Here is a 26,943-nt window from a genome sequence, read left to right on the forward strand (position 1 = left end):
GCGATGGTTCAGCCAGCCCTGCAGCTCCCTGGAGGTTGAGCTTCCCAGCCACTTACTGCCCATGTGACGTGGACACACCACCCTCGTCTGCAAAATGGGTCCAGCCACGCCCTGTCCCATGATGGGGAAGTGCGGAGCACAGAGCTGGGTGTGCAGGGGCTGTCGTCCAGCGGGCAGCCAGGACGGGAGTATCGTGACCCCCAGCCCTGGGAGGGGAGGGCTCCCGTCCACTCAACTCCCAGCCCTCAGCAAACACTTTGGAGATGACATTCAGCAAAGAAGCTAGTTTACCATGGTCGTCTTCCCCTCCGTGGGCCCTACCAGTCCCCACGACCCATGTTGTTTCCAGAAGACTGACACCCCTTCTCCAGTCTCCAAGTCACCACCTGAAAGGGGCTTTGAGTGCCATCAGCTCCCACACCATCATTTTCGTAGATGAGGTCCAGGATTCAGAGAGGGGGATGACTCTGACCACACAGCTGACTGCTGCAAATGCCACTGCGAGACTGTGTCAGCCGAGGACAGAGCCGCAAGCGCCACTGCCAGCACTGCTCGTGTGACAGGGTCCCCAGCTGCAACCGGGTCCCGGCAGCCTCCAGCCTGGGACAGGAGGTACAGCAGAGCTCTGGGCTCCAGCGAGGTGCCTGCGGGTGTGCGGACAGGCAACAGAGGCCGCCCGTCAACCCAGGACCAACAAGGCAGACACACCCATCAACCCAGCACCAACAAGGCAGACACACCCATCAACCCAGCACCAACAAGGCAGACACACCCATCAACCCAGCACCAACAAGGCAGACACACCCATCAACCCAGCACCAACAAGGCAGACACACCCATCAACCCAGCACCAACAAGGCAGACACACCCATCAACCCAGCACCAACAAGGCAGACACACCCATCAACCCAGGACCAACAAGGCAGACACACCCATCAACCCAGGACCAACAAGGCAGACACACCTGCCATCCAGGACCAACAAGGCAGACACACCCATCAAACCAGCACCAACAAGGCAGACACACCCATCAACCCAGCACCAACAAGGCAGACACACCCATCAACCCAGGACCAACAAGGCAGACACACCTGCCATCCAGGACCAACAAGGCAGACACACCCATCAACCCAGCACCAACAAGGCAGACACACCCATCAACCCAGCACCAACAAGGCAGACACACCCATCAACCCAGCACCAACAAGGCAGACACACCTGCCATCCAGGACCAACAAGGCAGACACACCCATCAACCCAGGACCAACAAGGCAGACACACCCATCAACCCAGGACCAACAAGGCAGACACACCCATCAACCCAGGACCAACAAGGCAGACACACCCATCAACCCAGCACCAACAAGGCAGACACACCTGCCATCCAGGACCAACAAGGCAGACACACCCATCAACCCAGCACCAACAAGGCAGACACACCCATCAACCCAGGACCAACAAGGCAGACACACCCATCAACCCAGCACCAACAAGGCAGACACACCCATCAACCCAGCACCAACAAGGCAGACACACCCATCAACCCAGCACCAACAAGGCAGACACACCCATCAACCCAGCACCAACAAGGCAGACACACCCATCAACCCAGCACCAACAAGGCAGACACACCCATCAACCCAGCACCAACAAGGCAGACACACCCATCAACCCAGCACCAACAAGGCAGACACACCCATCAACCCAGCACCAACAAGGCAGACACACCCATCAACCCAGCACCAACAAGGCAGACACACCCATCAACCCAGGACCAACAAGGCAGACACACCTGCCATCCAGGACCAACAAGGCAGACACACCTGCCATCCAGGTGATGGAGGAGGCTTAGCCTTTGCCTGACTCCCATATACACCAAGGATAACACCTCCGCCAGAGGAGAGGCTGGGCCAGGGGGGACACAGGAGATCACGGGGTCACATGGTTTCACTTGGCAAGCACCACTTTGTCAGGTGTTAGGACCTGAAGGAACTAGACGCCCAAGCTTCCGACTCCAAGCAACATCTGGGTGTCCTGTCAGTGACCTGTGCTCTGCCCAGTGGCCCCCAGAACAGAGCTTCTCCCCAACAGTCAGAAGTAAAAGTAGCTATTGCACCCTGCTGGTGGTGGGAAACATGAAAAATAGTGCAGCTGCCAGGGAAAACAACACAGAGACATTCTCAGAAATTCTAGGGGGGCCGGAGTTGTGGCACAGTGGGTTAAGCCTCTGTTGCAGTACCTGCATCTCATATGAGCACTGCTCCACTTCCAACACTTCCAATCCAGCTCCCTGCTAGCGGTCTGGGAAAGCAGTGGAAGATGGCCCAGGTCCTTGGGCTCCTGCACTCACAATGGAGACTCAGAAGAAGCTCCTGGCTCCTGGCTAAGATCAGCCCACCTCCGGCTAATATGGCCATTTGGGGAGTGAACCAGCAGATGGAAGACCTCTCTCTCTCTGTCTCCCCCCTCTCTGCCTATAACTTTGCCTCTCAAATAATAAATAAATCTTTTAAGAAATTGCAGAACTCCCACAGTATGCAGCAATTGCACTCCTGGCTACTTATCTAAGAGTCGAAATCAAGACCTCAGAGAGACACCTGCACTGCCAGGATCACCACAGCAAGAGACGGCCTTCAGGGAGGCAAAATCACATTTAGGAGAGTGACTAACGATGGTTTCCAGGGGCTGGGGGAAGGGGACAGGGAACTGGGGTTCAATGGTTGCCAAGCTTCCGTTACCCAAGGTGGACAAATTGGAGAGATGGATGGTGCAGTTCCGTGTCTCTAGCCTGCTATACTGTGCGCTGGAACCTTGGTTACGGGCAGGTCTCTCGGCAAGCATTCCCATCACAGTAAAACGAAGCATAAAAGTTCATGGAACAGAACCAGTGCTGTGGCCTAGTGGGTTAAGCCTCTATCTGTAGCACTAGTATCATTTATGGGTGCTGGTTCGGGTCCTGTCTGCTTCTCTTCCAATCCAGATCCTTGCTAATGGCCTGGGAAAGCAGTGGAAGACTGCCCAAGCAGCTGGGCCCCTGCTCCCATGTGGGAGACCTAGAAGAAGCTCCAGGCTTCAGACTGGTCCAGCTCTGGCCTTTGCAGCCATTTGGGGATCTCTTTCACTCTCTCGGTTTGTAACTCTGTCTCTCAAACAAACAAATCTTTTAAAAATTCACAGTGGAAAGCAGCTGCCGAATTTGGGCATCTGGCTTTTCAACCAGAAATCACGGACGGTGGTTGCCACAAAGCCCATGTTTAGGTATCAGAAGACTGGGGTTGAACAGCTGACCTCAGAGCCGGAGAAAGGCAAACACCTGACCCGGTTCAGTCAGGCTGTCCAGCTTCTCGCACGCCGTGCATCCTGCCTCCTCATGATACTTTTCACTACTGTTCTGTGATTTTAGTGGGGGGGGGGGGAGTTCATCGTGAACAAATGAAGACACAAAAATAAACCTTTGCATAACGTTTTCCAGTACAGACAACCACTGTTTAACGATGGGCTGACCAGCATTATTAACTCTCTCTCCCCCTCCCCCCCTCCTAATACACACTCTTATACACACACACAGCTGGGGTCATATGGGACATCTATCTTGTGATAATGTTCTAAAGATTTGATAAAATGTTATCTGCACGTTCTAAGTCATTAATAATTTTCCTAACAGTAGTTTTGCTGACGGCTGCTGCCTCGTTCAAGAGTGTCACAATGCCTTCTACCCTCTGCCCACTGCACAGCACTGCATCTGTGTCCAGTCTCCTTACAAACCACACATGCTTAAGCCCTCATGCACAGCCTTGAGTCACCACCTCCAAGTACACCTGGAATCCAAAGTACCAACTCCAAGGGCTTCCACAGGAGAAGACACACGCGAAAGCCATTTCTACGTTAATTGCATGCAGAGGCACCCGGGGGAGAGGATCTGCTCTGTGGGGCTGGCATGATCCCCGCAGAGCAGCAGGTGCCCCCGAGACCCAGCAGCACCTGTGCTCCCACTCTGCGCCTGTGTGGGCTCTGATGGCATCACCCACGTAAATGTGCCCTAGAATTCTTGGGCTGCCTCTCCAGGGAAAAGGGAGGGCTTAAAAACTGCTGGTATGTGGGGACATGGCTCTCTACTTCCATTTCTCCAGTGCAGAAGGAATTCCACATTTCCCCTCTGTTGAGCCTGCGCCTGTTATGATGAGGGTAAAAGAAGATGCGACACTGAGAGCTGTGGAGAACATTGTTAGGCATCACATGAATTCTCCTCCATCCCCAGGTCTTTCCAGCCTGGTTGCCGCAGCCAGCTGTGTCCGCTGTCCACTCCCCTGTAAATCCTGCAGTAATCACCCAACTCTTCCCCGTAAAGCGCTCTGATGGCTCCTCTCGGCTCCATCTGGCACCTGCTATTGGAATGCACTCAGGTGTGTGACCGTGTGCAGACCCTGTTCGGTTCCCACCACTGAGGAGGAAGCCTGATCAGGCTGTGATCATCAATGCTGGGTGCCCAAACCCTCTCCAGCTCCATTCCCCACTCTTGGGACACTAAGAGTCCTTTGCTATTCTGGACTGCCCACATCTGGGACACACATTTCCCTCCGCTTTGCCCTCTGAATCCGGCTCACGCTCTTCACTCGGCCTGGGTGGCCCTACCCCCAACACCTCCACCTTCGGGTGCAGCTCAATTGTCAGCTGCTCAACACGTTGAGTCCACAGGACACACGGGTCTCGCTTCTCACTGCTCCCAGTCTGCATTTCCTGTCTCCATCTTTCCTCTCCCTGCCGCCCAATGTGCATGTTTCAGCTGCCCAGGGCAGGTAGGACACGCGTTGAGGCTGGGCACCTGGTGCACCTGCTCCCCACTCACACTCTTGCCAGGCAGCACAAGGGGCACACACACCTCCCCCAGACCTCAGCCCCCCGTTCTGTTCCCTGGCGGGGGTGTTCTTACCTTCTCTCCCTTTTCTCCTTGGATAAAAGGTCCCCTGCCCTAGAGGAAAGTAAACAGGAGCAGAGATTACTTCCGAGCCCCTCCCTGGCACAGCCGCGCCTCGAGGTGGAAGTGACCGATGCCCCTTCCCTAGCTCCACCCAGAGCCTGGGAAAGCCATAGGCACGAGCATCCTCACCAGCACCGTCCCGCAGAACATTCCCGGAGACTCTGTTACTTTATTTTAAAAGATTTATTTATTTGAAAGGCACAGTTACAGAGAGGCAGAGGCAGAGAGAGAGAGAGAGAGAGAGAGAGAGAGAGAGGAGAGAGGTCTTCCATCCACTGGTTAACTCCCCAAATGGCCACAATGGCTGAAGCTTTGCCGATCTGAAGCCAGGAGCTTCCTCCGGGTCTCCGACGTGGGTGCAGGGGCCCAAGTCCTTGAGCCATCATGTTCTACTGCTCTCCCAGGCCATTAGCAGAGAGCTGGATCAGAAGTAGAGCAGTCAGGTCTCGAACTGGTGCCCATATGAGATGCTGGCACTGCAGGTGGCAGCTTTACCCACTACACCACAGCTCCAGCCCCTCAGTTACTTCAGATGTCTGTTTTTGTCTCCAGGAGCACTTTACTGGAATACAATTTCTATTCTAGAGAATTCACCAATTTAAAACAGACAACCCAATGACTCTTAGTATATTCACAGAGTTGGACAACATTTGCCAGGATCAAGCTGATGTCTTTCTCTGGGCTACAGGTTTGGGTTTGAAGTACTTTCTCTGATACTCGGACGATCACTCCAGGCTTCGTTTCTGTTTTCGGAACACATAGTTCCATTCTCTGTCAACCTCTTTGTGCCTCTGAATCTACACTGAGTCTCCTGCAGACAGGACGCACACAGATCTTACTCTGACATCCTGTCGGAAAATTCCCTACAGTTCACTTCATTCATTGAACACACTCACACGTATGACATGTAATGATATCTACATATGCTTTACTTTTTTCAACCTGTCTCACATCTCTATTTTTGGTCCATTTACTCTCAACTTTTTAAGTTTGTATTACTTTTAAATTAAGCATGAGCTGGCACCGAGGCTCAATAGGCTAATCCTCCGCCTGCAGCACCAGAACACCGGGTTCTAGTCCCGGTCGGGGCGCCGGATTCTGTCCTGGTTGCCCCTCTTCCAGGCCAGCTCTCTGCTGTGGCCCGGGAGTGCAGTGGAGGATGATGGCCCAAGTGCTTGGGCCCTGCACCCCATGGGAGACCAGGAGAAGTACCTGGCTCCTGCCATCGGATCAGCGCGGTGCGCCGGCCACAGCACACCGGCCGCGGTGGCCATTGGAGGGTGAACCAACGGCAAAAGGAAGACCTTTCTCTCTGTCTCTCTCACTGTCCACTCTGCCTGTCAAAAAAAAAAAAAATTAAGCATGTCCTAGGTAACACTTGACTCTCCTTAGTGATGCTTTCACTGTAGTTTTTGTTGCCACATATGTCTTAACTCAGCAGGAGCCCCAGACTTCCAGTGACACACAGCAGCACACACTCCTTTTTAATCCTAATCCCCTGCCCCCTTTGTTAAGCCACTGTGTTTGTACATATTACAGGCCTTTTTGTCAAGCATCCAGCAATACGCTGCTATGACGGTTACCCTGAACTTAGCCCCCCACTCATTCTGGCCCCCATTACTGCTGATAACTAGTTGGCTGATGAATAGTTGGGTTATGATGAGTTAGCTGATGACTAGTTGGGTTATGACGAGCTAGCTTATGACTAGTTGGGTTCTGACTAGTTGGCTGATGACTAGCTAGCTGATGACTAGTTGGCTTGGGGCTAGTTAGCTATTAATCTTGATGTAGTTTCTTCGACTTGATGAGTCACTTTTCTCTCTTTCAGCTTTCAAAGCTTTTTCTTGTGTTCCTGAACTTTTGGGGTGGTGTCTGTAAGCGCAGATTTCTCTGTGATGATCCGAATTGCAGCTCATTGAGTATCTTGGCGGCAGTCACCCCTTCATCAAGTCTGGGGTATCCTCGGCCATCACTTCTTGGAGCACTTCCCTGCTCCTCCCTCTCGGTACTCTAATTTCCAGCTTGCACACCCCGGTGCACACCCCGGTCCTCCACATCTGAGAGTCCGCCCATTTTCTTCACTGCTCTTTCTGTTCTTCAGCTCACGTAATCTCCACCGCTCTATCCTCAGACAGAGTCCTTCCTCTGTAAGCACAAACCTCCTGTGGAGCCTCACCACTGATTCCCCCCACCCAGTTCACTTATTATAATTTTAAACTCCAGATGGCACCTGGCAGGCGATACTGATGACGATTCCACCTTGGGAAATGGGGTTCGGGTGCACATCCGTGTTTGTTCTCCAGCTGGCCTGGGGCCAGGGGCTCTCCCCGACTCCGAGCCAGGTTCTACTGCTCGCCCTGCCTGGGAGCCCAGCTACAACAGGCAGCAGTCGATGGAGAGGGCGTCTTGTTCCGGAGGTGGAGGAGAGAGGAACAGGCCTGGCATTTTGTATCCTCCTGCACCCACGTGCGTAGCTGTGAGCCACACTTGTCTAAGTGACCACATTTCTCTGAGCTTCAGCTTGTTAACGTGCAAGGCAAGCATCCCACAAGGCCTCAGCTCACCGTATTGACAACGGAATTTAGGGAGCATAGAGAACGGCGCACTGAGCCAGGACACAGCAGGTGCTGTTCACATTCCCCAGTCACCTGGTGCCAGCAGGTGTTTGCTTTCTACACTTAGTGGGCAGAGATGCACAGCACAGGGGGACAGGGCTCGGAGCGAAGCAGGCAGGTGCAGAGCCTGCCTGTCTCGGCCACATGCAGCCTGTACCATCGAGGGCAGGTGGTTCAGGTCTGAAAAGGCAGCATCATTCCCAGGGGAGACGTGATGACGCCGTGTGAAGCTTGGTGTAAGGAGTGAGCGAGCGAGTGTGCATGAAGCACCTGAACAGAAGAGCAGATGGGCATCTCTGACATGGGCTCCTGAGGGGACTGCACCTGCCTGGCTCCCTTCAAGGCAACAGACTGTGTCTCACTGTCTAGCACCGAGAGTCAGACTGCACTAAACTCAGTACAGTCACACCAAAAAGAGCAACGGTCATCCGCTACCTTCCACCGTGGAATAGCTGGGGTTCTCATTCTGCTAAAACAATGTTCAGAGAGGTAAAGAGGCCTGCCCAAGGCCACACAGCGAATGAAAGCTGGAGCCAAGGACAGCTATCGGTGCTGCCGATACTTCCTGTATGGTGCCGTGCTGGAGGACAAGGGTCAATGGACCAGAGAAAACGGCACGCACTCTGTTTCCAACACCGTTCTAAAGCGTCTGCCTGCATTAACTCCTTTAACCCTCAAAATGCAACTGCATGGGTTTTTTTGTGAACCCATTGTGCAGATACGGAAAACAGAGAGGTTAAGCACTGCAGTGGAGCCAGAATGCGTTTCCCGGCTTTTTCAGCTCCTGAGGCCCTGCCCTGAACCGTGACTTGCTCGTCTCCAGAGGTCTTTCCTGAACTTGTATCAGCAGCATTCACCCTGCAGCTGGAGGATCCATGAACACAGTTCATGCTAGGCCACGTGTCGGCGATGCTGTGACGTCACCAGGAGCCCCCTGATGGTGGGGTGGAGGAAGTGCAGCTGGTGTGGAAACACTGGAAGTCAGGCAGATTCCCTGCAGAGTCTGACACCAGCTCAGTGTGGACGCTGAGACAGCAGGAGGCAGGCTGAGCGGGATGTGACCGGAAACAAGGTAGCCGCATTATTCTCAGCAGAGGGAGGAGGTGTGCGATGGTCAGAGTGAGGAACGCACCACAAATGGCCAGTCTGGGTGGAGGATCATGGCTGGGAAGCATGGGCTGGTGACGGCTAGGCTAAGAGGCCACAAGGCCACGTCCAGCAGACTGTCCCTGGCCAACGAGAGGAGCCCTGGCTTCATCCTGAGGGTGCTATGGGCACCGTGGCTAGCACCCACCAGATAATCAGCCCACACTTAATGATCTGCAAGACTGAAGTGGGGTGTTGGGGACCCAGGGTCTCCACATCAGCCAGGTGGTCCAGCCGCACCCAGAAGTGGCACCTTACTCACCGTGTCACCTTTCTCTCCCTTGGGTCCAGGAGCACCCATCAGTCCAGTGGCTCCCATGTCCCCCTGAGGGTTGAAACCAGAGACGAGCATGGGTTAGTTTCTCTGTCAGGGCTCCTGCCCACACAGGCGCCATGGCCAGACTGGCTGCAGCCCCCTTGAGGCAGCTGATGCTGTCATGGCCACCTGCACCATGGGGCCACGTGACCCACTTCTGGGGAGCAAAGAAGCATCCTTGTCACCCCTCCACATCAAGATTCCAGGAACTAAGGCCAACTGGGAAAGCCAGTGCAGGAGAACACTGCACACTGTTCACGTGAGCAGGGGCCAGAATCTCAGAAGGGGCAGCTCTCCTGCCTTGTGAGCCCCCACGGGACAGGCGCAGTCCCCAGGAGAGAGCCCCCATCTCAGACACCCGCTCTCTGCTGTGGGCCCAGGTGCAACCCCGGGGTCTTTGCTCCTCTCCTGTGTCTGACAGCGAGGGGCTGAGGTTCTGGCTGGCACACTAGGTGAGGCAGAATCCCCCACACTCCTTCCTGCAGGGCCCACAAGAACCCTGGGCCACCCTGAGCTGTGCCCCTCAGCACAAGGGGCACCCTCACCAAGGAGGCCAGGTGGACAGGGGGAATGTGTGAGTGCATATAAGTGTGTGAGTGTTTGAGTGTGTATCTGTATGTGTGTGTGCATGTATGAATATGTGCGAGTGTGTATGTGTGTAATTATGAGTGTATGAGTATAACTGAGATATGAGTGTGTGTGAATGTGTGTGTATGAGTGTGAGTCTGCGTGCATGTGTATGAGTGTGTGAGGTGTGAGTGTATGATTGTGTGAGTGTATGTGTATGTGTAAGTGGGAGTGAGCATGTATGTGTATGTGTGTGAGTATACAAATATGTGTATAATTGTATTGTGAGTGTGTGTATATGGGGTGTGAGTGTATATGTGTGTAATTATGAGTATATGAGTATAACTGAGTTATGAGTGTTTGTGTATGTGTATGAGTGTGAGTCTGCGTGCATGTGTATGAGTGTGTGAGGTGTGAGTGTATGAGTGTATGTGTATGTGTAAGTGGAGTGAGCATATATGTGTGTGAGTATATGAATATGTGTGAGTGTATAATTGTGAGTGTGTGTGTATGTGTATGAGTGTGTGAGGTGTGAGTGTATGATTGTGTGAGTGTGTATGTGGGAGTGAGCATGTATGTGTGTGAGTATATGAATATGTGTGAGTGTATAATTGTATTGTGAGTGTGTATGTGTATGGGTGTGTGAGGTGTGTGAGTATCTGAGTGTATATATGTGTGTGAGTGTATGTGCATATGACTGTGTGACTGTGTATGTATGTGAGTGTATATGTGTATGTGTGACAGTGTGAGTGTATGTGAGTGAGTATGCATGTGTGTGTAAGTGTTGGGACTATGAGAAAGCGTGTGGGGCTGGGTGTGAGCATGTGTGAGTGTAAGTGTATATGGGCTGTATGCATACATACAGGAGTGTGAGTTCTGTGAGATGCGTGTGCATGTATGCACATGTGCACATGATCATTATGGACAGTGTTGTAAGAGTGAATGCATATGATGATGTACATGAGTGTGAAATGTGTGTGTGAGTGTGTACAAGAGGAAGGAAGCAGTGTGGTGTAAGCCCATGATTCCCTGTCCTGGCAAAGCCAGTGCAGAGAGGCAGGGGAGAGGATGAGAGATGAGGAGGTGAAGGAGGCTCCTACAGGTCAGGAGGGAGGTGAGAGAGAGAAAGGGACAGAGAAGAGGATGGACAGAGGGCAGAGAGGAAGGCCAGCAGGAGGGGGACGTCCAGCCAAAGGTGGCACATGTCACCAGACCAGTGCCTTCGCCATCCTCAGCCCTCAGTGTCACAAATGCTGCCTCTCGTGCAGAGTTGACACAGAATTTGGTACCATTCATTCAGTAAGCATCGACCCCCTATTCTGTGCTGGACCTTGCATTAAAGCAGTGGACACAGCCAAGGTAATCGTAACCACAGTGCTTTCTGGAGCCTGGCACACAGCGGGTGTACGGCAACTACCCCCAGGGATCCAGCAGGAGAGGAGAAAGCAGCAGGCAGAAAGGAATCCACTGTATCTGCCCACAGGTCTGCCTGCACCACCAGACTCAGGTGCTCGGGGATGGGGCCTGTCTGAGCCTCCCCCAACCCTGGAGCCGACTGGGGCCTGGCCCTGTGCAGGTGCAGATAAATGATGTGCTGAAAGACGACAGACTAAGACACTCGGAAGGGGAGGGGGCTGCAGGGAGACAAAGAGACAGACAGGTTGGGGAGGGGAGAGTAAGGCTCATGGAACTGCACTAGGGGCAAGGGACCTAAGAAGGGACAAGGAGTGGGAGAAGAGAGAGGCCCAGGGGTCTCCATTTGTCTCCACCACGCTCAGCCTGTCAAACAGCTGCCCACAGCCGTGCCACAGCTGGCACTCAGCACCCAGGCTTTAGCTGCTTGTGGGCACTGCCACCTCTCCAGGTCTCAGTTTTCTGAGACCAAAGCTGCAACAGAGAAGGCGGCCCCTTAGGCCCCATAACTTTGCAGACCTGAGGAGGCTGGAGGGGAGGCAGGTGGCTGGTGACCCAGGAGAGAAGTCGCCTCAGGGAGCCCCCTCTGGCTTGTACAGTTAGTGAGCTTGCAGCTTTTATGTAAAAAGACTTTCACGCAATTTACCTAAGTCTTAAAAGCCCAACCCTTGGCCACTTTTGGAATGCAGCAGCTTCAAAGGACTGATGCAGAGTTAACCAGCCATGGAGAGCAAGGCTATCGGAGCTGAGTTCTGAGCCCAGCCCTGGCCATCACACCCTTCCTCGCGCACAGTGACACACTGAGAAACAGGGGCCATGAGACTGGCAGGCGCCAATCTAATGGACTTGTCTCTTCCTGACACGGAGACCGGGGCTAAGGGACACAGGCTCTGAACTGCACCTGTGCCACGGGCACCGACCTTCAGACCAGGGAGTCCCACGGGGCCACTGGAGCCCTTTTCACCCTAGAGGAAGGAAGACACAAGGAAGTGAGTCAGACTCCGCTTTCATTATTTTCTCCCCTCTCTCATCATCAGTTGGGTATCCACTGTGTGTGCTCAAAAGCCGGGCACTTAGTGAGTCCAGTGCTGACTGGTGAGCTGGCTGAAGGAATTGGCTGATGGAGCCCAGAGCCCCCATCCCTGAGCCACAGATCCATGCCACGGCCTCCAAACCCGGCACAGAAACTTGAGAGCCACAGGGTCTCACTGACGGCAGCAGCTGGAGGGCAGAGCAGGGAGAAAGGCCAGCTGTTGGCCCAAGGTCACAGGGAAGAGGGCAGGCAGCAGGGATGGGTGAGTATCTGAGCTGGTGGATTTGTTAATATCAATTTCATCATTCCACATGGTACACACTCATGGACTCACTCTCTACTCCACAAATATATACAATTTTTAAAACTTTTACTTATTTTGTTTGTTTGAAGGACAGAGACAGAGAGAATACCCATGTGCTGGTTCAATGCCCAATGCCCACAACAGCCAAAGCTGGGTCAGGCCAAAGCCAAGAGCTAGAAACTCCACCCAGGACATGGGAGGCAGGGACCCAAGGGCTTGAGTCAGCACCTGCTGCCTCTCAGGTTGTGTGTGCATCTGCAGGAAGCTGGATCAGAAGTGGAGGAGCTGGGACTTGAACCTGAGCTTTCCAATGTGGGATGTCTCAAGCGGAGTCTTAGCTGCTAGGCCAAATGTCCACCCCACCTCATAAATGTATAAAATTATAATGTGCCAATATACAATATAAACAAATACATAAGTCTCCACCCAAAACCAAACACTGACCATGGCCTATATTCATCTGAATATATCATGCCATCACTGCAATTCAAAGGAGAATTACGTAGCCTGCTATTGATTCTTACTGTTTCTGTTCACTAAAATATAAAACCTGCCTAAGAGCTATTGCTAAGCACAATCTTTATTCAGTCTTAAAAATGTGTAAAAGATCGCATTACTGGGATCTGCAATTTGTTGGTGTGTGAAAATATAAAGTTCATGGAAAATTAAACTAAAAGATAAGTTTGTTTTAATACAAGAAATATGGTATCAATGTACAGTTTTGTCAGGGCCAGCATCGTGGCACAGCAGGTCAAGCTGCCGCCTGCAATGCCGGCATCACGTATGGGCACCGGCTCGAGTCCTGGTTGCTCCACTTCAAATCCAGATCCCTGCTAATGCACCTGGGAAGGCAGCAGAGGTTGGCCAAAATACTTGAACCCCTGACACCTGCGTGAGAGACCCTTATGGAATTCCAGGCTCCTGGCTTCAGCCTGTCCCAGCCCGGGCCACCACAGCCATTTGGGGAGTGAACAAGTGGATGGAAGATCTAACACCACCTTTCAAATAAACAAATAAGTAAATAATCTTTTAGCAGCATACAGCTTTTTTCATAATATGCATTTTCCATTAACTTTCTAGAGTTCCCTTATATTGCATTACTAAAAACAAACACAACACAGCCCATATGGTTCTACCTGTGGAAGTGTCACATTACTGTAAAGGAAAGTGACACCACACCCATTCACCTGGGCACACCCACCACACTGCACCCCTGCACTGGGCCACCTTAGGAGCAGGCTTTCAAATGTATCCCAGCTGTCATTAGCACACACACAGGATGCACAGCTCCCACTGTTCCCACCAGGCTGCCCTGTGCATGGTCCACACTTACCGTGGTGTTTGCTTGCACACATGTCAGGTATCACGTGGACCTCACTAAGAATCGAGGAGCTTTGCAAAGTGAGTGAACCACTCACTAGGAACCACTGAACCAAAGTCTACCTGTGGCCAGAGTTTTGTCTCCAAGGGGCAATTCTCAGCCTCCCTGGCCCCTGCGTTGCATTTTTGATAGAAATGAAGATGGAGGGGTCAGAGGCGATGTCCACTTCATGAGAGGGTGCAGGCTCTTCCCCACTGACCTCGCTGGTGCAGGGCAGAAGCAGGCCACCTGTGCCTGGGAAGCTCCCAAACAGACTGACAGGAAGCTCTGAGGCTCCCAAACCAGAGTGGGCTGTGGCTCGTCTCAGCCCCTGGATCCATCTGTCTTCAAACCTCAGGGCAGAGCACAATGCACAGCACACAGCGGTGCTCATGGGTCCAACACGGAGCACTGGCTGAGCAAGGGCAGGGCTGCTGGCCGTGCCACCCAGACTGCGGCTCTGAGGTGACCGACAGCCTTGAGCAGGAAGCTGGTCCCAGGAGGAGGAAGAGAGGGTGTGTTTCCTTACCCCTGTCCACCCACCTCTCCAGCCCTGACCCACGTATCCATCGATTCAGCCATTATAGGGCAGCCTTCTCTCTACCGGGATATGTATTAGCCACGGAGAACACAGACATGAAAAGATTCGGTCTCCAGTCCTGGGAAGTCATGATCTTGGGGAAGTAGACAGGCAGATGTTTTCAGTCAAATGGGTCTGGTTGAGGGGGCACAGGGACACAAAGGGAATATGGTGCCTCAGAACTGGCGGGTGCTGAAAATACGGATCTTGAGTGGGTGGATGACGAATAATGGAAGGAGAAATGGGAAGAAGAGAGGGCAGGAGGGGAGAGATAATGTGCTCTACAGAGATTCCTTGCAGATGTCTGGAAAGGAGGAGGCAGGAGGGAGGAAGGGAGTGGGGAGGTGGCAGAAGGCACCACACACCCAAGTGCTGGACAGCAAGAAAGAGCCCCAACCCTGCAAGGAGGCAGATGTGTTCACCTGGCCTGCAGTGGAGGGGGAAAGGGGACAGAGTGGGGGCCAGAAGGCACCCAGGGACCCAACATGGGACTCTTAAGGGTGGCAGTAGTGGCCTGGGGTGGGGAGGGGTCTCCTTAAACCACACTGAGGTCCAGTCGGGAGCCCCCTGCTGTTTGTACACCAGAGAGGGGAAAGATGGGGGGGAGGCAGGCTGGCTTGACCCCAGAATCCCCTCCTGGGGTCCTGCCAGAGACCACAGGAGCCTTGGGTGGGACGCATCCACAGCACAGGCATGCATAAAGCTGGTTTTGGCCACACTCCCTGGCACAGCCTGCGTGTGCACAGCGGCAGGAAGCAAACCACACATGGCCACCGCCCCTCTCAGGGAGGGCTCTTAGCTGCTACAAGGGCCCCAAAGGACCAGGGGTCAGACAGCTGCTATTTCACACACGTGCGAGAATGGATCAACAGACTGGGCACGGCAGACCTCAGCCTGCCGGGGCGGGTATGGGAGGAGCCACTGCCACACTGCGAGTGCACAGCCTGGCTCCTTCCTCTGCCTCCCCCATCCCCTACCCGGACAGCCAGGCCTGGGGCGTCTCAGCTTCAGCCACTGCCCAGAAAAGCTTTAGCTACAGCACAGCTGGGCTGGCTTTCTCTCGGCCTCCCAGCAATCCGCCCAGGGCTCCTGAGGGCTCCCTGCTCCCCAGGGCTTGGCAAGGGAGGGCTTGAAGGCCAAGCGAGCAGGAGAGAAGGGAAACCTGCCACTCAGATGTCTAAAGTGCAGCCGCTCCAGTTCACTTGAACTCTCGCTGCACCTTCTCATCAGGAGATGCTGGGTGGTGGGCAGCGCCCAGCGGGTGTCGGCCCAGCAAGTCCCATGGAGATGTCCCCAGCATAGTTCTGTCATCCCTGGGGGTGAGTTTCCTTACCCAAGGTCACTGGTGCACACACACAGACCAACTCAGAGTTCAGAAACATAAGGAGCCGCTCAGCGTAGCCTAACAGTCGGCAAAGGCACGAACTTGACTCAGATAGGTGCAGAGTGTAACACAGATGATGGGAGACTCAGAGGAGAGAGAAGTGAGCCGACCTGACCCTGCTTTGCTGTCATATTCTGAGTCGTACTCTTGAATGACATCTCGGTGGGTTTGGTTGCCCTTGGGTGGAGCCAGAAAACCCTCAGAACACATGATTAACTCCAGGAAAACATTAATCCCAGCCTGCGGCTCTCCCTCCCAGAGCACACAAGTATCAACAAACAGGGGATCCAAAGAACATCCCGCCCAGGGTGCCAGGTGCATGATGGGAAACTCCCAGCTCAGCCCCTCCTGGCTCTGCTCCAGGGAGTGGGCCGAAGACCAAGGGGCACTGTAGCTGGACGGTACCTTTTCTCCAGGTGGACAGGAGCAGTTGATGGTCTTCAAAAATCCAATCTGTTCACTGCCAGGCCTGGGAAGCTGCGGGGGTGGAGGTGGAGGTGGAGGCTCCGTCACCACAGTCACTTGGCACTGCAAGTAGAGGACAAGGGTCAGACCCGGGCTGCTCGCCCAGCTGGGGCACAGTTGCCTGAGCTCTCAGGGTTCCAGGCCAACAGATGGGGCCTCAATAGCCTGGGGATGCCTGAGCACAGCGTGGCTGGGCGGGAGGGAGGGGCAGGTTCCCAAAACCCTGCAGCAGACATTCCTGGCCAGCTCAGCAATCTGTAGCAACCTCTTAACCCCTTAAGCCTCAATGTTCACCTCTATAGCATGGGCACGAGGACATTTCCATCATAACCTCATAATATTTCACAAAACAGTACAGGAAAAGTTGTACCTCAGAGTCACGCACACTAGATGCAGAAGAGTGAGTCATCCTTACCCTTTTCCCCTTCCACTCCCTCCCCTCTCCCTGCCCTCACCACCTTCCTGTCATCCCTCAACTTCCGATGGCACACACCCAGTGATGGCTGTGCACTTGCATCCCACAAGAACCCCGACACACGCGCACCAAGTGCCTGCCGTGTTCTGGGACCACGGCCAACCTGACACGGCATGCTGGCTTCGGTCACCAGCACTGGGAAGCAGGCGATGGCTACTTCTGTCTTTCCACCAAGCCTTGGAAGTCGGATTGGGTAACAGAGGTTGGGGTGGGGGGAGGCAGGGTTCCCAGGCTGTCCATGTCCCCACCTCCCTGTGTTGCTGGCAGCCTGGGCCACTGCAGCCTCCCCCTCCTCTGAACACTGGTGGCACTGACAAGCACACCCTCCTTAGGGACACCCTGCAGGCTCTGCGTCCTGTGCTCCTCATAGCTGGGACTCATCGTGGCCTGTACCAGTGTCCTGCTGACCAAGGCACCCACTGCAACAGCCTTCAAGGATGAGCCCGACCTGGCTTCCCCAACCCACACCCTGATTGGCTGGGAACCAGTACCAAGCCATGCATGGTCCCTGGGCTCCTCCTCAGGCCACACTCTGATGGCCAACATGCTCAGGGCCTTGGCTGTGGTCCCAAGCCCTAACCCAGCCCCTCCCAGCCACGCCAGGTGAGAGTCTGCTCACCGGACCGGAGGGGATGTCACAGCAGGTCTCCAGTTCTGCATGCCGGGAGTCACAGTAGATCACAATCCGCTGCAGGTCAAACTGCGGAGGACACAAGGAAATAGGAAGAGTGTGAGGGGAACCCCGTCACTCCTGCTCCCATGCAGGGGTGACGCACACCGAGCTCCGCTGCTAGGCCTCGGAGGGAGCCCATGCAGGTCCTAGCACATCACCTTCTAAAAGGGACAGCCCACACGCATGGGAAGATCAGGGCACACACCATGGTTTCTCTGGAGTTTCCTTCTGCTCTGAGGTCCTGCACACAGCCTCCTCCTGTCCCCGTGTCATCACTGCTCTACTTAAGTCACGCCCTCAGGCACTGTGGCATAGTAGGTTAAGCATCCGCCTGCAGTGCCAGCATCCCACATAGGCACCAGTTAGAGTCCCAGCCACTCCTCTTCCGATCCAGCTCTCTGCTGTGGCCTGGGGAAGCAGCAGAGGATGGCCTAGGTGCTTCAGCCCCTGCACCACATGGGAGACCTGGAAGAAGCCACTGACTTCGAACTGGCCCAGCTCTGGCCACTGTGGCCATTTGGGGAGTGAACCAGTGGGTGAAAGACCTATGTCTCTTTCTTTCCCTTTCTCTGTCTGTAACTCTGCTTCTCAAAGAAATAAATAAAATCTTTGAAAAAAAAAAAAAAAAAAAAAAGAACCTCCCTTATTGATGCTACTGCAACAAGTCCCCAAAGCTCAGGGCGCCCACGTTCAGCACCTGCACGTAGTTGTCCGAGCGAACGTCTGAGCTAAAATGTGCACCGCTCATCACCTCTGGTACCACAGAACCTTAAAGTACAAAAACCTTCATAAACTTAAGGGGCAGTGGAGAGAGAATGGGCAGTGGCCAGGAGGGGCGACTTGTGACATTCCACAGTACAGAAGGGCAACAACTCACTGTGTAGCTGAAAACAGCCAGGACAGCAGGGTAGAGTCCCCAACATAAAGACATGAGAAGTCTTCCAGAGGATGGATATGCCAGTTTCCCCTATTTTGTCCTTATATGTTGTAGACAGGTATTAAAATATCTACTATATCCCACACATATGTGCAACAAGTCTTATTTAACTGGAGAAACAGAGGAAGAGTGCTCCCCTATCCACTGGTTTACTCCCTAAATACCCACAATGGCCAGGGCTGGGCCAGGCCAAAACCCGGAGCCAGGAACTCAATCCAGGTCCCCAACATGGACAGCAGGGACTCAACTCCCTGAGCCTTCACCTGCTGCCCCCAAGGGTGGGCAAAGTAGGAAGCCGGACTCAGGATCAGAACCAGGACTTGGACCCAGGCATTCTGTGCCATGGGCATCTTAAGTAGCATCTCACCCACTGGGCCAAACATCCACCCCAGGGCAACTAGGTGTCAATTTAAAGACTGCATATGCGTTTATGTATGTATTTATATGAAAGTGATCCTGTTGTAAACACACACCACACACACAGTCTATAACGACCAGGCTTTTTAAATGGACACTCAGCACCTGGTCTCTCTGCACTCCGCCCATGTGCTCTGCAAGCCCCCAGCTCATGGTGGGTCACAGAGAGCCTTGTGCTGCCACCTCCAGGCCCCTGCATGTGGTCCCTCCACCAGGAGAGTCCCTGAACAAGGAGCAGCCTCCCCGCCTCCCCCTGCTCAGAACACGTGTCCAGAGAGGCCTCGACACCCCTCCTTCCAGGTTACGGAATGGATTTAGTGACTTGCTTCTAATTAATCCCATGTGGCAGAAGTGATGGCCTGTCACTCAGGACCAGCTGGCTTTGTCTTGGATGTGCTGTGCCTTTCTCTCACTCACCTCCGTCATCTCTGGGGCCACCAAGCTGCCCGGGCGGGAGGGGCCCTGTGCCCAGGCTCACAGGCAGAGGAGCAGGGGGCTCCCATCTCTGGGGCCATCAAGCTGCCCGGGCAGGAGGGGCCCTGTGCCCAGGCTCACAGGCAGAGGAGCAGGGGGCTCCCATCTCTGGGGCCACCAAGCTGCCCGGGCGGGAGGGGCCCTGTGCCCAGGCTCATGTGCAGAGGAGCTGGGGGCTCTGACAGTACAAAGCCTTTGGCCAGCAGCCTGCAGCACGCTGTCACCTGCGTGAGCCCCGTCTGAGACTCCGTGAGAACCATGCGACTTAGCCCCAGGCTCTCTGAGCCCACAGACGGTTGCTGATCGCACCTGCCGTGGGCTGTATGATGTGCCACACGGCCCCAGGTCACCCTTACCCCTGCCTCCAGTGACAAGAAGCATCACCAGGCCTCCTCTGCACCCCACTGCACCTGCACACACAGCACAGGCACAACACAGCAGCCTGCGAGCTTGGGTCATCTGTGCCCCATCTTCCTCTGGGCTCCAGGGTTCTTGAGAGCAGGGACAGAACCCCAGGCCTGCTGCCGGCTCACAAGCTGGCTCATTTCCCCAACTGCCAGCAGTCTGCCCTCACGGCTCCCCCTACTCAGAAAGTCGCCCTCCCCTGCCCCTCAACCCTCGCTTCTCCTCCTCACCCGTCCCACCAGACCTTGCCCCGCGCATCCTCAGGACAGCAGCTTGGTGGCGGCTGACTCTCTAGTTCCCTGCACACTTTGAGACTTTCCTGTCCTGGGCTCTGTCCCCAGCAGTGGGTCAGCACCAGACACCAGCGGGTGTGGCCTAAGCCCATGATGAGTGGGTGAACACATGAGTGGATGCAGAGACAGACCTCTGTCAAGGGATCATGGGTGAGGGAATGTGGACACCCAGCATCCCTGCCCTGTGCCCCTTTCTGGCTCGTGCCAGACTCAGGAGGCCCTTGGCATAGCAGGTGCATGGCCCCTGCTTGCTCTCCTGCCCTGGAAGCCTCGCATCTCACTGTCTGCTCAGCAAACACAACAATTCCATCCCTGCGTCTGCTCCAGCTCCTTCAGGGACACAGGCCCAGCAGAGAGGAAGAGGCAGGCTGCAGTCAGCACACAGCCCTGCTGTCCTCATCAGACACTTCCGGGCACAGCAGCCGGCACGTCCCAACAGCTGGAGTCTCGGGACGAGTGGGCTGGGATGACAGTGGCCAACTCCAAGCCCTGTTGAAAAGCAGCAGATGCCGGGTCTATGCTGCACACAGCCAGGTCAAGGGATGCTGATGTGACGCCAGCAGAGAGGGCCAAGGACTGAGCTCATCTGGGAATGAGTGCCGCAGGCTCCTGAGCAGGGCTTAGTCTTCTCCGCCCACACAGCTCCCGTCCCAAGTATCTGGGAAGGAGACAGAGGCTGGGCACAGCAGCAGGAATGGGATGTTCGGGTCAGAGCCCTCCCCTTTAGGACAGTCAAGGCGATGACTTGATAACGTGGGGTGCATGTGAGTGGGTGCTCCCAGGCCCCGCCTCCCCCCACCTGGTACTCACGTCGATGGGCACACTATCATAGAGGCGCTTGCCCACCACGGTCTTGCCCTGGATGTCAATGTTCTCCCGCTCCTCGATGGGCAGCGTCTGCACCAGCCTGCAGTCGAGGTACAGGGAGACGTTCTGGGCCTGGACGGCCAGGGCGATCTTGTGCCAGTCCCGGTCAAAGAGGTTGCTGACCGGCGTTCCTCGGAAGACCACTCTGACGGCATCCATCACGGCACCCACGGCGCTGTACTCCACAGCCTTGTTCTCTCCGTCCAGCCGGATGGAGACCTGGGGAAGCGGGGACAGGGTGCCCTGAGCTGCACGGCAACAGTGTGCGTCGGGGTGGGGGCAGAGTTCAGAGTCAGATCTGACCAGCCCGGCCCTGGCTGTGACTCTGACCAGCGAGTCAGCTGCTGCCTAGCCTGGGCCAAACACTTCACCTCTCTGAGCCTCGAGTCCCCCTTGGTGATGCTACTACCACCTACTTTGCAGACTGCTCCAAGCCCTACACGAAATGGAATCATTGAATTCGTACATTAGCCAGGGGGTGGCCAAAGACAGAGCTGCCTGCAGGAGCCATGTAGGTCTGCAGGCTTTTGTGTGAGTACAAGACAACGGAGGAGTAGAGAGACTGACCAGAAGTGCTGACCACACCCAGTTCTGTTAGAACCCTGGGCTTGGCTCAACCAGGCTCGTCTCCAGGCCAGATGCCTGGTTCCAGTCCAATCTGCATTGGTTAACCTGCACTGTCTCTCATCTTGAGAATAAAGTGGGGGCTCCAGTAGCATGAAGTCCCCTGATGGCAGGTGCCATGTCTGCCTAGGTCCCTGGGATTCCCACAGCCATTTGCAAAACGCCTGAGGAACAAGGTAAGCTCGGGAACAAAGCTTGACTTTCGTTTGCTTTTCAAGAAAAATGAGCCAATGTGGTCTCATCCGTGCACTCACTTCTGCATGGTCAGCACAGTGCTCCCTGTGTACTAGCAACACACCAGGTGTCAGAGGCCTTAATGGGCAAGAGATGTGCTCTATGGGCACCTGAAGGGACAGAACATAAAACAAGTACAAAACAGGACTCCTTGGGTGAGCTAGTGAGTGACGGAACACACGACTGTCCCACCTCGTGGGAGCGGTCTTCATCTTCCCGACTCACGCCTGCCCTTGCCTGCTCCCCGAGACACAGCACTGGGGCTTCCAGTTGATGTGAGGCTGCAGGAAGCCCCTCGGAGTGGGAACTGAAGGACAGAGAGAGGGAAAGAGGAGGGCTTTCATCGCTCCCACCGCTCCCGGCTTCCTCGGGTTCCAGGGTGCCTTTGCTCCATGGCTCAGCTCACCAGGGACTCCCTCCTTGGTGAGTTCAGAACGCACCACCTCCAGTTCATCCCAGTGTCCTTCTCCTGTCCCCAGCCGGCCCAGGAGCAGGTGGGAGCTTCCTGCTCTTCTAGCCCAGGTGGGTTGGTTTCCTTAACCCCCACAGTCCCCTAAGACTACTCATACTCACTTCGTTAAAATGCCCTTGCAAAACTCATCTAATGACTTTGCTATTTTGGGGCAAGCCGTTTAACCTCCCTGCATGGTTTTCTCATTTGTGAAGCAGTAACAACAGGTGCAACATCATGCCGTTGCTATGAGGACTAAACGAGTTACTATACATGTAAGACATTTGTATGGCAATAGCATGACAGGCACTGTTCCACACATTAGTCATCACAAGCCACACAAGTCACTCGCAGGCGTCCTTGCATGATTCCTTCCCTGACAACCACATACGACTGGATTCTAACCTGTCCATGTGTTCTCACACCCCAGGCTTGCTGGTTATTTACTTGCTTTTGGGGCCCGTGCTGTGGCGTAGTGGATGGAGCTGCCGCCTGCAGTGCCAGCATCCCATATGGGCGCCAGTTTGAGACCTGACTGCTCCACTTCGGATCCAGCTCTCTGCTATGGTCTGGGAAAGCAGTAGAAGATGGCCCAAGTTCTTGGGCCCCTACACCCATGTGGGAGATCCAGAAGAGGCTCCTGGCTCCTGGCTTAGGATCAGCCCGGCTCCGGCTGTTGCAGCCATTTGGAGAGTGAACCAGCAATGGAAGACCTCCCACTTTCTCTCTCTCTGCCTCTGCCTCTCTATAGCTCTGCCTTTCAAATGGATAAATGGATTAAAAAATTAAAAAAATATTTCCTTATTTCCACAGCCCTGCAGCACTGTATGAAATAATCCTTTTCATTTTTTCATTCACCTATGTGCTGTCTTCCCTACCCCCTACGGAGACAGAGCACTTCTGCCTCTCTCACCACTGCAGTGGCTAAGAACAACACATGGCACACAGCCCCACTCAAAAGGCACTGAAGGAATGAAGGAGTGAAAGAATACAAGAAGGAGTGGCCCTGAAGAGCAAGACGGTGGCCATGAAGTGCAAAGAACCAGCCACAGAGTGTATAGCAGCTCAAGCCATCTGCTTTCTCTCTGGGGACTCGCACAGTCTTGGTGTAACCAAGGAGGCCCTAGTATTTTTTTTATTTATTTATTACTTGAAAGACAGAGAGAGAGAGATCTTCCATCTGCTGGTTCACTCTCCAAATGGCTGCAACCGCCGGAGCTGGGCCCATCTGAGGGGCCCCAAGCACATGGGTCATCTTCCGCTGCTTTCCCAGGTGCATCAGCGGGGAGATGGACTGGAAGTGGAGTAGCGAGGACTCAAACCAGTGCCATGTGGGATGCCAGCACCTCAGGCAGCAGCTTTACTCGCTACGCCACGGAAGGTAAAGATTTCTTTTTAACCACAATTGCCTGCTTTTATACTACGAGAAGAGGAAAAAGCAGAAAGCCTCGCTAATAACCCGAGGCTTCAAATATGCATAACTGTGAGTAAGCAGGGTCTTCTGCAGCTCACCTGTGTGAGCCCTGGAGCTTCTTCAGCACATGGCTGTCCCTTCTGCATTCCTACCCCTAGCATGCCACAGAGCAAGGGACGGCCCCTAGCAGGCCTGAGCAGGGGTGGCCTCGGGGAGGTCCTGTGTGTCTCAGATCCATCAGATCAGGTACGCACATGGAGAATCTGGTGATTTCTCCCCATGACTCTTAGAACACGAGCCTGAGACCCCACAGGGCAGACTCCAAATGTGCACAGCCCCAGAGTGCTGCACGCCCTGGCTCATTCTGGCAGAAGGGGAGCTAGGGGGATGCAGGCAAGTCACCCAGGGAGCCGCTCTGCAAACGCCAGGAAGGAAGAAGAGAACACAGACTGAGGGGGTGGCATGGGCTCACTCTGCAGGAATGTCATGGCAGGCGCCCAGCCCCACTGCCCCAGACCCTGAGAAACTGGAGAAGCAAGACCCAAGTCACTGGAGGTGGAAGCGGACACCAGGAGCTGTTTGCTCTCCCCCAGAAGACAGTCCCTGAGGGAGACTCTCGGCTCCTCCATAGAGCCCTGGGCCTCCCACCGCGGAGCACGGAAGGTTGATGCATCTCAGTGCAACCCTGAGCGCTTCAATAAAACCCTCCACAGGACTGCCTGGGACCAGCTCCAAACAGGAGCCAGCTGAGTGTGTGGTTCAAAGCACAGACGTGGGGGTGTTACTGCCTGGCTAGAAATCCCACCTCCCGCTCTCATTCCCGGTGAGCACCTGGGCAAGCTCACCTGCCTCCTTTGTAAGATTCTACGAGCAGAGCCCAGGCGGAGGGCTGTCGTGAGCACCAAAGGGCTGAGACCTGTGAGGCACTCGGAGCCACCGCCAGCTCACACTAAGAGCATGCAACGCTGACAGGGAAAGGCGAGGAGGCCAGGGTCACCATCTAACCACAGGGGAGAAAGCTGGCTGCTTTGGAGGCTCCCTGCCCGCAGCCCACGAGTGGAGTTGCTGAAGTGCGATTGTACTGCATTGCAACCTCAGAAGAAAAGTGGGACTGGATCTCCCAGGTCACACATTTGCAGGATGGGACGCACATACAGCTGGTCCAAGGTCATGGGGAAGTGGGGTTGGCTGAGACCTGAAGGCAGCACTGGCCCTAACCCACACCAGCAGCTGGCGCTGCCGGCCTGGATTTTGAGACGTGCCTTTCCTCGTGGGAACTGAAAACCAAAACTCAGCAGAGGTGGGTGAAGTCAGGGCTCGGCACGTCATTCATGAGGAACCTGGGCAGTACCCTAAGAAGGGACGCCTTGTGACACATGCTCTGACGCACCAGGCACTGTTCTACGTGCTCAGCTGGTGCTGCCCCACCTGATTCTCCCACTAACCATCCGTGGCTGGGACTCTCTGCTTTCTGGAGGACAGCTAAGAAAACCAAGACCCAGCCAGATGAACAGCTGGCCCCAGGGCCCACACAGAGAAGGAGGAGACACACCCAGGCCAGTTTTCTTCCCTGTATCATGATATTTCAGGCAGCCAGCAGAGGTGGTGTCAGGGCATCAGGGCTGGTGGCCACCTTGCTAGCGAGGTGGAGAGTTCCTGAGGACAGGCACTAGGTCTCCCTCCTCCCCATCAGAGTGCTTGGGGCTGGGACACCATCAGGAGAAGACCTCAGACCTGCTGGATGTGTGCCATGCCCTGGGCGTTCCCTATGTCTCCACCCACCAGACTCAGCCTCTCCAGGGCCAGGCCTGAACCTCCCGAGGGAAGAACAAAGACGATGGGCAACGCCATCCCCAAGAGAAGGAAACGGCAATCTCTGTGGCCACTGTGCCGTGCGTACCTGTGGGATGCCGTACTGGTCAATGACCTGCCAGATGTACCAGTCTTCTTTCCGAGACGTCTTGCGGAACCGGAAGGTGGTGACAAAGGCATACTCGTCAGGCAAGCCCTGGGAAAACACGTCCCTGGGGAAACACAGGCCCAGCGGTGAGAGCAGGGAGCTGGCAGAGGAGCCCACGCGTCCTGTCCATGACCGAGTCCTCCAGTACGGCCTCTTCCCTATCTCCAGAGTCCACCCGCTCAGCCAGCCATTGCTGCCTCCATTAGGACTTCAAGTGCGGCCCCTTCACAGTCTCCCCGCCACCACCTTCAGCTCCTTCAAATACACCCCACAGCACGCACCTGCTTCTGTCTCTGTGCCGTCCTGTGACGGACAAAGTCAACAATCAGTGCTAAACGCCCACTCGCCCTGGACCCGGCCTTCAACCCTCCCTGCCCCATTCCTTCTCAGCAAGACCAAGTCTGCTACTCCCCACCCTGCGTCACCTCTGCCCTGTGCCCTGGGGTGCTACGGTCTGCACGTGTGTGCCCCCAGAGCTCCTGGGCTGAAATCCCAGCCCCACAGCCATGGAGAGAGCGTGGGGTCTGTGGGAGGTGATCAGGCTGTGGAGGTGAGGGCCTCGGCACTGGGACTGGAGTCTTACAGAAGAGACCCACAGGGCATCTCCACCCCTCCACACGGTGAGCTTACAGGGAAAAGACAGCCAACTGGGAGGGGCTGGGCCTGGGCTCGTGGCCCTCAGAACCACAGGAAAGCAGCGTCTGCCGATTACAACTCAGCTGCCAGTCCACGCTGCTTGGCTACAGCAGCCTGAGCCGACCAAGCCAGGACACCCTCTTCTCTCCTCCAAGCACCAGACTCCTGCCCGGACTAAGGGGCAGCTCTGACCCGGGACAGTCCCCGCAGCTGCTCCACTTCTGCCTTTTCCCCCTCCAGATTCCTTTGTGGAAAGGGCTCCTGGCCGGCACCGCGGCTCACTAGGCTAATCCTCCACCTTGCGGCGCTGGCACACCGGGTTCTAGTCCCGGTCGGGGCACCAGATTCTGTCCCGGTTACCCCTCTTCCAGGCCAGCTCTCTGCTGTGGCCAGGGAGTGCAGTGGAGGATGGCCCAAGTGCTTGGGCCCTGCACCCCATGGGAGACCAGAAGTACCTGGCTCCTGCCATCGGATCAGCACAGTGCGCCGGCCGTGGCGGCCATTTGAGGGTGAACCAACGGCAAAGGAAGACCTTTCTCTCTGTCTTTCTCACTGTCCACTCTGTCAAAAAAATAAAAAAAAAAAAAGAAAGGGCTCCTGGCCCTTGGAGCATGCTCAGACCAGCTGAGCTTTCTCGTGCCTCCCTCGGGTCTGGCCCCTACTCGCCCCCGCAGTATCTGAGCCATCTCCCTACTAGTAGGTTCTAGAAAATGTTACACACGCCCCTGTCTCTCCTGGCCCTGCTGGCTCATCTCGGGGAGCCCTGGCTTCTGCTCTCCACTCTCCCGTTTCCCCCAGGAAACTGAGCACCTCCAAGGAGCCCACACATGCAGGCCTGCAGCTGGGCCCAAAGCAGTGACGAGCTCCAGGCTCAGCCCCGTGCTGTCTGCACACGGGAACCTTCCCTTCCCCCACTCCCACA

At 55.0% G+C, this 26,943-nt stretch overlaps 1 protein-coding gene across 1 annotated transcript in view; it reads right to left on the reverse strand.

Annotated features, from left to right (window-relative positions):
• COL22A1 (collagen type XXII alpha 1 chain) overlaps window positions 1-26,943 on the reverse strand; it is a 268,939-nt gene that overhangs the window by 180,005 nt on the left and 61,991 nt on the right. Inside the window, exons 6-12 of the mRNA XM_051844068.3 lie at window positions 25,326-25,449; window positions 20,646-20,921; window positions 17,256-17,336; window positions 16,102-16,224; window positions 11,956-12,000; window positions 9,002-9,064; window positions 4,931-4,969 (exon numbers count right to left, since the gene is read on the reverse strand). Of these exons, the coding sequence (XP_051700028.3) occupies window positions 4,931-4,969; window positions 9,002-9,064; window positions 11,956-12,000; window positions 16,102-16,224; window positions 17,256-17,336; window positions 20,646-20,921; window positions 25,326-25,449 (751 nt within the window). The remainder of the gene's footprint in view (window positions 1-4,930; window positions 4,970-9,001; window positions 9,065-11,955; window positions 12,001-16,101; window positions 16,225-17,255; window positions 17,337-20,645; window positions 20,922-25,325; window positions 25,450-26,943) is intronic.

This window comes from Oryctolagus cuniculus, chromosome 6 (assembly GCF_051225735.1).
Source record: "Oryctolagus cuniculus isolate XC-2025 breed Fujian yellow rabbit chromosome 6, ASM5122573v1, whole genome shotgun sequence".
Classification (NCBI taxonomy): domain Eukaryota; kingdom Metazoa; phylum Chordata; class Mammalia; order Lagomorpha; family Leporidae; genus Oryctolagus; species Oryctolagus cuniculus.